At 40.2% G+C, this 11,388-nt stretch overlaps 1 protein-coding gene across 1 annotated transcript in view; it reads right to left on the reverse strand.

Annotated features, from left to right (window-relative positions):
• The window catches only part of ret (ret proto-oncogene receptor tyrosine kinase), a 29,582-nt gene extending 18,194 nt beyond the window's left edge, over positions 1–11,388 (reverse strand). Inside the window, exon 1 of the mRNA XM_038960134.1 lies at positions 11,325–11,388. Coding sequence (XP_038816062.1) covers positions 11,325–11,388 — 64 coding nt within the window. The remainder of the gene's footprint in view (positions 1–11,324) is intronic.

Genomic DNA, 11,388 nt, shown 5'->3' on the forward strand with positions numbered 1-11,388 from the left:
AAAGTATATCAAGTGCTAAGAAAAAAGCTCCACCAATCAGAGTATTCACATGGACAGCATAGCATGAAATGTGACACGTATTCTTACAGCATCCAGCATCCAGCGTCCAAATCCAAGCAGCATCCAATGACCATCAGAGGGAGACATTTCCCTTTTTTTTCAGATCCAACAACTAAAACAGTCACCCTGCCCCGAAATCCAAGGCAACAGGGGAACATGATAACTGTGTCGCAGTGGAGGTTGGAACGGCTCATAATAATAGCTGGAACGGAGCAAATGGAATGGCATCAAACACCTGGAAACCATGTGTGTTGATGTATTTGATACCATTCCACTGACTCCGCTCCAGTCATTACCACGAGCCCGTTCTCATCAATTAAGGCTCTACCGACCTCCTGTGCTGTGTAGATAACACTCCAAAACAAAGCGAGTCCTCTTAAAAATCTGATCTTAAATGCTTGAGCGATGTTTACAAAAAGGAACAACATCATTGTGTATCAGGGACAATAGACAAACTATAAGAGCTGATTGTACATAAAATAATATCTGAAATAAGTATTGAGTTGCTTGATCCTTACCTCCTAAATCAGAGGCATAAGAAACAGAGGTACACTCAGAGAAGATGTGAAGGGAGGCATATGTGGACTGACAAGAATCAACGGTCAAACAACAAACAGGTGAAATTAGAATTCACTAGTGAGGGGCTGACTGTGGCTTGAGGTTGGCCATGGTGGGTGAACCATATGCTGGCGACTCAATTGGTTTATATCAGTTAAAATTCTATTTATTTCCAGGACGGAAGCCAACAGAAAAGCAAGCAGTTTATATCAAAGCTAATTAATTGAATGCATCAAGCCCGCTTGGGAGCAAATAGGTTTCTTTGTTCAGTGATACCGTTAAAGGTTTAACACTGGAGTGACTCAGGACTGTGATGATTGAAAACCTGAGAAATTCAATGTTAGAGACAGTCACTTCAGCAGATGCGCTCACTGCTTTGACCTCTCACAAACCACGGCAAGGACTATGACCGCAAACACGTGATGCAATCTGAACATATTGATTTCAGCTCAAAGGCATAGCCAGGATTTACGATGGGAAGGTACGACTTTTAGAAACCAACACTCCGATCTAATTACCCCCGAAACTGGTGGGTGCCAGACATTTGCGTTGAATGGGGTGAGTTACCCCGTGTAATGCAAAGAACTAAACACCTTATAAAATGTACACCATGAACACAAAGCATTACGTATCAACATTATTATCCATTAGAAAACCCTCCGATTTAAAAAAAAATGCCATTTTCATCAATTGATATATCGTTCCTTGAGGGGTTTTTAAAGAACACTACGCTGCCGCTATCGTTATGGTGACATGTCACTTTTTCTTTACATTGACTTAATAAACATTACATGCTATAGGTATGAATGAATTGGTTTTTCTTGTCTCCTCCTTTAACCGAAGCCTAGATAAAAACAATAATCTGTCGCAGGACATAAACAAACAACTTGAAACATGTCTGCGTACTCAGACCGCCGGTGACAGATAAGAAGGATGTTTAGGATTGGACCAGTTTGACAAACAGACAGCCTGGGGACGTCCTCTGACTCTCAGCTGGCCAGGACAAAGACAGAAACTCAATTAGCTCACGACGCACATCACCGGAGAGATTTACCATCTATGAGCTCATGTGCTACACTAGAGAAAGAGCCTGAGCCCCAGCAATTCTCTGTTTACTAATCTGTCTGAGGAGTGATAGACACAGACCCGGGTTCAAATAGTATTTTGAGCATTTGCTTGAGCCTGCCTGGAGTGCCAGATTGGAGGGGTTTGCAGTTTTGAGACTATTCTATTGGTTCCATAGTGCCAGGCAAAGTCATTGAAGCACAGCTAAAGTATTTGAAAGATTTCAAAAACGATTTGAATCCGGGTCTGAAAAGACGTGGGTCTAGTAGTGGTCTTGTGTCTGGGCATTGAGTTGTGTGACTGTGACAAGAGCAAAGCCCATGCCCTTCCTACCAAGGTCAACATTCATTCAATGCATCTGTCCCCCAGTAATGACCCATCGGAAAAGTCAAGTATATGGCAGCGGGCCAATCAATAGCAATACTAATCAACATGTTCATGCTCATTGTTTTAACTGATGAGCCAGAGAAAAACATGCACAGTTATTTCCAAGCACGTAAAGTAGGGCTCATTGACTTATACTACTATGTATTTTTGTCCAAACAAAAACTACAGCTGTGGAATCTGAAAGTCTGTTATAGAGTCATATGGGTCATAATCATCAAGCACACGATCTGCTTGTGTATAACCCCTTATTCCACGCAGAGTAGGTATAGAAAACAACATGTGAGAATATAAATCAATCTAAATCTGAAAGCTGTCACAATCACTCTGTTTCCAAAAATAAAACAGTAATGACAATAATTACTAAAGACTCTATACAAGATCCAATTAACTAAAAGGCTGCAAATCAAGCAATAACTCAATTGATGAAAGTTATTATTGATTAAAATGTTCTTAGTTTGCATTGGCAATATACAGAATTGCTACATGATACTGTCGTGTCCAGATTTTTGTCTGCATTATTAATCAAATCAAATCCAATTGTATTTGTCACATGCTGAATACAACAGGTGTAGACTTTACCGTGAAATGCTTACTTACAAGCCCTTTCCCAACAACGCAGAGTTAAAAAGTAAGACAATTTTGCTAAATAAAAAGGAAATAGTAACACAATAACATAACAATAACGAGGCTATATACAAGGAGTACCGGTACCGAGTCAATGTGCAGGGGTACGAGGCAGTTGAGGTAATTAAGGTAATATGTACATGTAGGTAGGGTTAAAAGTGACTAGGCAATCAGGATAGTTCATAAACAGAGCAGCAGCAGCGTATGTCAAGACTGTGAAAGAGTTTGAAAGTGTGGCATCAATGTGGCATCAATATGCATGTTTGTGTGTGTTTTGTGTGTGAGCAGATGTAGTGTGTGTGTAAGATTGAGTGTGTGGGTAGAGTCCAGTGAGTGTGCATAGAATCAGCGCAAGAGAAACAGTGCAAAAAAAAAAAAAAGGGGGTCAATTCAAATTGTCCGGGTAGCCATTTGATTAACTGTTCAGTAGTCTAATGGCTTGGGGGTAGAAGCTGTTCAGGAGCCTTTTGGTTCCAGACTTGCCGTACTGTTGCAGCGAGAACAGTCTATGACTTGGGTGGCTGAAGTCTTTGACAATTTTTAGGCCCTTCCTCTAACACCACCTGGTATATAGGTCCTGGATGGCAGGGAGCTTGGCCCCAGTGATGTACTGGGCTGTACGCACTACCCTCTGTAGCGCCTTACGATCGGATGCCAAACAGTTGCCATACCAAGCGGTGATGCAGCCAGTCAAGATGCTCGCAATGCTGCAGCTGTAGAACCTTTTGAGGATCTGAGGGGGGAAGAGGCATTGGCGTGCCCTCTTCACGACTGTGTTGGTGTGTTTGGATCATGACAGGTCCTTAGTGATGTGGACACCGAGGAACTTGAAACTCTGAACCTGTTCCACTACAGCCCCGTCGATGTGAATGGAGGCGTGCTCACACCTCTGTTTCCTGTAGTCCACAATCAAATCCAATCAAATTGTATTTGTCACATACACGTGTTTAGCAGATGTTATTGCGGGTGTAGCGAAATGCTTGTGTTTCTAGCTCCAACAGTGCAGTAATGTCTAACAAGTAATATCTAACAATACACACAATCTAAAGTAAAGGAATGGAATTAAGAATATATAAATATTTGGACGAGCAATGTCAGAGCGGCATAGACTAAGATACAGTAGAATAGGATAGAATACAGTATATACATATGAGATGAGTAATACAAAATATGTAAACATTATTAAAGTGACCAGTGATTTCAAGTCTATGTATATAGGGAAGCAGCGTCTAATGTGCTAGTGATGGTTATTTATCAGTCTGATGGCCTTGAGATAGAAGTTGTTTTTCAGTATCTCGGTCCCAGCTTTGATGCATCTGTACTGACCTCGCCTTCTGCATGGTAGCGGGGGTGAACAGGCAGTGGCTCGGGTGGTTGTTGTCCTTGATGATCTTTTTTGGCCTTCCTGTGACATCGGGTGCTGTAGGTGTCCTGGAGGATCATCTCCTTTCTCTTGCTGACGTTAAGGGAGAAGTTGTTGTCTCTGACCTCCCTATAGGCCGTCTCATCTTCGTTGGTGATCAGGCCTACCACTGTAGTGTCGTCTGCAAACTTAATGATGGTGTTGGAGTCATGTGCTGCCACGCAGTCGTGGATGAACAGGGGGTACAGGAGGGGACTAAGCATGCACCCCTGAGGGTGTTGAGGGTCAGTGTGGCGGATGTGTTGTTGCCTACCCTCACCACCCGGGGAGCGGCCCGTCAGGAAGTCCAGGATCCAGTTGCAGAGGGAGGTGTTCAGTTACAGAGTCCTTAGCTTAGTGATGAACTTGGACCATTCATCAAAAAGCACTAACAAGCTTCATCTCGCTATCTAGCAACATACTAGTGATAAGGATAGGCCAACCTCAAACTGATGTTGTCGGTTCCATGAATGTTTGGCATTTGAGTTACTGCATAGTGGATTGAGACGCAATGTGTTGTGTCCACGGGGCTAATTTAATTAATGAACATTCGTCATGCTATTGTGTTGTGGAACTGCTTTCTGTGGCCTGTTTATGTGATAGCGTTGCAATTGAATTCAACATTTTGTTAGTCAGAGTATGGGGATGTTTTTCTTTTTAACAATTTCCTTGCTTGACGCACATAGATGAACCACAGGTAGACTAATGTAGTAACATAATAATCAATTACCCTCATAACGTAATCCAATTAGCCTCGGAGATTACAAGAACCGAATGCCATGTCCCATGTTAATCAGTCAACAATAAATCTAATATAACATCTCCTTAGGGGTTAGCTAACCTAGCTGCGACTACAAATTCAGTTGACGAATCCCTCTGGGAATGACTGGGACATTAGAAAGTGAACAGAGGACAGGTCATGCAGCAGCAGATCTATTTTCATGTCTTCCTCAACATCAGGCCAATGGCAGTTCCAAACATATACTGTTATGTTATTATACTGTTATTATTTGACGTGTTCTTATATGTTAAAGTAACCTGTAGGTTTCTTCCTTCTGAGTTTTTCCTAGCCAATTTGCCTCGGCTTGCTCTTTGCGGCCTCGAACGGGTTACTGCATAAGCACTTTGTGACAATAGCTGATGTAAAATAGGGCTTTATAAATACATTTCAGTGATAGATTATCTGTATTGTAGCCAACGCATAGGCATTGTCTGTGTTCAACACCATAAGCAATAACTGCTCTGCCTCCTCCTGGGATTTTCTCTTCATTTACCACTTCTCAAGTTTCATGCTTGCTCGGTCACAGCAACAGCACTTCCTGGTCACTGATTTTGACAACTAGGCTATAAAATACCCGTTAATATGTTATATTAAGGGGTGTGTTCTATTTTAAAAGACTTGCCTTGCATGTTCAATCAAATTGGCATGCTATCCATGTAATCTACGTGATCATAATGCCCCTATACATAAAGAGAGGGTCCCTAAATTCATCCAACAAATAGAAAATCGTATTAGTCCAAAGGGTCAAAATGCCACTGCCAAAGCAATCCCAACGCGGAGCCATTCCTACATCTATCGCTACCCTGCCTCGTCAAAGAGAAAGGGAGAAAGAGGCTTAAAAAGAGCTCAGCTTATTCTTTGTATTCTTCGTTGTTGTAAATGATCGGTCAAACACAGCACGCATCGCCGACCGCTGGGAAATTATTTGTCAAGACCCATGTGAGAAAAAAAAGAGCACTAAATGCCCCGAGGACACAATTTCAATCAATGTCTCCTTGTCCTTCCACCGAAGCAAATTAGAATGTGCCCGTGCAATGGGTTGGAAATGTGACCCTTGACTGACTGAAGGATCAGGGACAGTGCCAAAGCAGGGGAAGGTTGTTGCAGAATCCATGCAGTAGAGGACCCTAGCAATAGACATACATACTGTAGACATTGGGCCTGGTCTCTCATGCTGTATATGGCAATAAACCAATTAAGTGTAATACAATGAGTACCTCAGTCTTTGAGAGAGAAGCACATTTATATAATTCTGGTGTTTTTGAGTATACGATTTTGTGCCTAGGTTTACCTATAACAGTACACAATATGAATACAGTAAATATATGATCCAATCTAAATACACTGGTAAAACTGGAGTCCATATAAAAAATAATGAATGTTTCAAAGCAATTCCTATAGCTAAGCAAAACATGTCGCTAGAACGTCAAATGTAGGTGATACATTGTGTGTTACCACAATATGCTGATACTCTGAGGGCAGTGTGTCAACTCCTACACATGCGACCTACTGCCCATGGGAAAAGTCCTCATAGACACAAGAGTAGAGCACAGCTGAGCTTTCATCTCCAAAACATTGCAGTAACATTGAAGTAACATTTGTTGATGTGGGGAACTGACATTCAACATTTTGGCTTGGTTTTGCTCCTATAGTGCACGTTCTATAGCGTACATTTTCACCGCAGAAAAATTCCCATAAACCAAGCTATGACTGGAATAAAAAGAAAGAAATGGGGTAGCACTCTAACAAATACGTTTTTTGCATCATGTTTTTTTCTTTTCTTCCAATTATACTAAAAGAAAACGCACTGACAGCAAGAGTAGAAAATGTAGAAGATTTAGAATGTATCCATAAGCAACCCAGGACACAAGCTTAACTAAATCATATAATGTAATAAAGGCCTAAATCAAATAGTGTCATGTATCAAATTAGATTTATTGGTCTGGTCCTTCTCAAAAGCAATGGATGCTGATGAAAATGATTGTGCTAATGCTAGGAGGAGAACCAGGTAAACCGTCCGCTAACAGAACTTCCTGTGGGAGGTGTAGGGAGCCAATCACGAGGGATTACCACTTGGGATAGCGTTTCAAGCGTTAGAGGTCCTCCCAGGGCTACAAATAGGGTAATAAGATCAAAACAGCAGATCTACAGATCAATGTTTTTATACCTAAAACATCCATGCCTCTTTACTTATGGGATGCACCATGTTCCTACTTCCTACAGGTGACTGATTGATGTTTTGTCAGTGGTAGCCTTTTCCCCCGAAAAGGGTCAACTGAGGTGCCTCACCTCACCTGGACCTCGAACATTGACCGTGCAACCCTTTGGTCATAACAGTAGGCTACCCTCAGCTCCCTGATGGTGATTTCACACATTTGTTTCCACCAGAAAATTGTTGTCAAATTATGGAAAGGATTGGGGAAATTCTCCAGATGACTTTACATTTATGGGTTTTCATGAAAGATGAGGGCCTAACGTCCTAACATTTTGCTCATCTTAGTAACCTGAACTTTTGAAACACTTAAAATTATATATATTTAATACACAAATATTCTGGATATATAATATTTCCCAAAGTATAGGGGCGGTTTGCTCAGGAAATACAGTACATTTTTCACTGAGGACAATAACACATTTATAGCTCTTCAGAGATAGATGGGAGGGGTCGAGGGTAGCTGAAGGATGGGACTAAAAGCAAACAAAAGATAACTAATGTAAAATATACTGTGTCCGTAAAATATATATAGTATGTATAAGCTGGAAGTAGAAGCCTAAGTGTTATTGTCCATTGATGTACTCTAAATAGGTGAGGGGAAAATAATAAAGGAAAATAAAAAAAATATATATATTTTTAAACACATTAATATGCTAAGTGTACACAGGTAGCTAAGTGTACACGTGAGAGAACACAGTGATCCTAGCAAACATTTAGTCAGTCGATCTGAATCATATATTACATGACCACAAATGTGACAGAGCTGGACTACATGATAAATCAAAAAGTGTTGATCTTTAGGCCACCTGTGTAGTCACCGCTTTCATGACGTGTATGGAAATATACACAGATATCAGATTTTGGAGAGTTTGAATAGAAATACAATTTTAGCCTTCATAAAACCATGTAACGTTATGCTAAAATAATACTGATTTCCAGCAGGCATTTTGCATGCGCTTCTCGATCTGTACACCTCCTGTGCATGTACGTGCACAAACTCTCCAACCAGCCACCATTTCAAAACACTGATGGCCATTACAGGAGCATTGAGCGCCAATTTCCTTTCTTTGATTACCTAAGCAGGAACCATGTATACTGAACAGAAATATAAACACAGCATGTAAAGTGTTGGTCCCATGTTTAATGAGCTGAAATAAAAGATCCCAGAATTTTACCATACATACAAAAAGCATATTTCTCTCAAATTACGTGCACAAATTTGTTTACATCCATGTTAGTGAACATTTCTCCTTTGCCAAGATAATCCATCCACCTGACAGGTGTGGCTAATAAGCTGAATAAACAGCATGATCATTACACAGGTGCACTTTGTGCTGGGGAAAATAAAAGGCCACTCTAAAATGTGCAGTTTTGTCACACAACACAATTTCCCAAGTTTTGAGGGAGCGTACGATTGGCATGCTGTTGCCAAAGAATTCCATGTTTATTTATCTACCATAAGCCGCCTCCAACGTCATTTTAGAGAATTTGGCAGTATGTCCAACCGACCTTACAACCGTGTAACCACTCCAGCCCAGGACCTCCACATCCATCTTCTTCACCTGCGGGATCTTCAGAGACCACCCACACGGGCAGCTGATGAAACTGAGGAGTATTTCTGTCTTTAATGAAGCCCTTTTGAGGGGAAAAACTCATTCCGAAGTGGTTGGGCCTATGCCCGCCCATCCCACCCATGGCTGCGCCCCTTCCCAGTCATGTGAAATCCATAGATTAGGGCCTAATGAATATACTTTAATTGACTGATTACCTTATATGAACTGTAACTCAGTAAAATAATTGAAATTGTTGCATGTTGCATTTATTGTTTTGTTCAGTATACCAGTTAATGATAACTTGGGGCGGCCATATTGTCCAAGGTATCATTACAATAATTAGAACATGACTGTTAAATGTTCAAATATCCAACTCTACAAAGGCTCTTGATTTAAAGCAGAATCCCTGTATAGATAAATCATATAAATAGATTAATTTTCAATGAAAAGCTATTGTAATTGCTGTGGCTTTAATGTGGTTGAAGTTTGCTTTAAAAAAATATATAATCAGAAATAGTTAGTGTCTGCATTTGGCAAATCACTTTTTACCTGTATGAGATTCCATCTAACTTACAGGTTGGATATCATTAGTAGGTACACTTCACTAAATTATGAATGATTACGTGACAAATAATTACAGGCAAACTCAATCAAAAGACATTGTTTTTCCATCAAAACACATGTTGTAGTTCCATCTCTCCACTGTTTTCCAAGTAACAGTCATGTCCTCTTGTGGATGGCCCTCATCTAACCTTATTGTTGTCACCATCAGTGGCCAATCCTATCCATTGACCTACTATCATAAAAATAAAAATACATTTACTGCCCTGTCTTTAGTTATGCGTTATAGGACGCATTTGCTATTAAAACGGTGGGTTGGTTCAGTTGTTATACTGCCTGTACTTTCTCATCAGAAAACAAACATGCAGTGTTTGCCCAGAGACTGGTGCACCTGCCGCACACCTGCCCTCAGACCGTCACGGGGCGCGTGGCTTTTGTTCCGACAAAACGAGCAGGTGTAGAATCCATCCAATGCTCACGTCTAGCCTGCCCGATGCTGTATTCAACACCTATGCAATTAGGACTAGGGCCTGCAAAATAACGTACTATTGACTCTCGAAATCTAGTTTAGGCCTACTCAATTTGATAAACAACACATCATTTCATAGGCTTAAGAAACGTGGGGACATTGGTTCAAAACAGGGTAGTGTATAGGGCCATTTCTGTTTCAATCTGCACATTTTTACGACACTGTAATAGCCATATAGGCCACTTATAGTTGCTCCAGCTCCTCAAGATCATTTGGGTGTGATTTATTGCGAGTTTAGCTTACAGATATCCCCTGTGGACTGTTGACAATATAAAGGCAGAGTGGTACATTCTGCAGAGCATTACTAAATGCCGACTGCTGCCACCGAGAAAAATAACCAAAGAACATTTACACAACTATGACAATTGAAGTATTTAATTAATCATTTTTAACCAACTCTCCCATGGGTGATTACGTAACACATTAATTCTATACTCTCTAAAGTGAATGAAATAAGTCTAGCTATATAGACTGATGTTTTTTTACCTCCCTCAATTCAAAGTAGCCTTACTATAATTACACTTTTAAAGAGAAATGCTAAACGGACTTTTATATGAACAGTTTATATGTGCTCTAAATTATGATAAATATATGAGTTATTCTATCAATACTTATACACAATGGTCTATATTTGAACAACCTTTCTGCTTTAGAGCTCTGGTCACACACTGCGATTTATAAACTCTTGAGCCATGAGTTAGACTATAAATATAGTCTGGTTGGGGGGAGAGTGTTAGTACAGTTGGGCAGTGGGATTGTGAATGGGATTATAATATTATGGTATATAGCTGTATGCATTTTACTCACGGGGGCCATGTGCCATGCCATGCATATCACGATCTGAAAAGACAATGTATTTATACTATATGCCAGCAGCATGTCTGTTGTCTTATAACATGTTACTGTTATAAATACTCTCTGAATTCCATTCAAATCCCCAAACGAATCAAATGGCATACGAGTTTTAGTCCATTTTAGACTATAAATATGCTATTGAATTTGTCGGTCGTGAATGTTAAGTCATAGGACTTCACGTCTTAGTAATGTGTTAGGAACTAACATACTGTATTTGCTTGCATAAGAAGCCAGATATTTGGAATTGAGATTTGACATTTTGTGAACATTTATTCGAATTGACATTAGTCACATAAATCTCTGTATATCATCTTACCTATGAACTCAAAAAGATGCCCTGAGAATTGATGCTGACGAGAGGACAAACAATGATTGGCTACACCCCAACTTGAACATGTTTGTTTAAGTCATTATAACTAAGCTAAGTTAAAACGTTCAGCCTCAAACAAGCTTTACGCACGTTTATACACGGCCATTCATAAATCACACAGCGACAATAACGTTTCGTTTTGACTACATATATTTCCATCTGATTTCATCTGAAATTAAATAAAGTCCACCTATTCTGTAAAGTGAAACTAATTTGAATAATAACAAAGGTAAACTACATGCTTGCTACATGCAAACTAGGCTATGTTGTTCATTCAGATAATGCACGCTTATTTAGATAGATTTAAACTTCATTCCCAGAAAACCATGAGATGCGATAGAGGCTAATTGAGGCTGACCCTTACCTTCACACAACAGCAGGAGGACCAAAACGATGTTTCCCACAGAGAAACCACACGTTTGCCCCAT

This window comes from Salvelinus namaycush, chromosome 22 (assembly GCF_016432855.1).
Source record: "Salvelinus namaycush isolate Seneca chromosome 22, SaNama_1.0, whole genome shotgun sequence".
In the NCBI taxonomy this organism is placed as follows: Eukaryota; Metazoa; Chordata; class Actinopteri; order Salmoniformes; family Salmonidae; genus Salvelinus; species Salvelinus namaycush.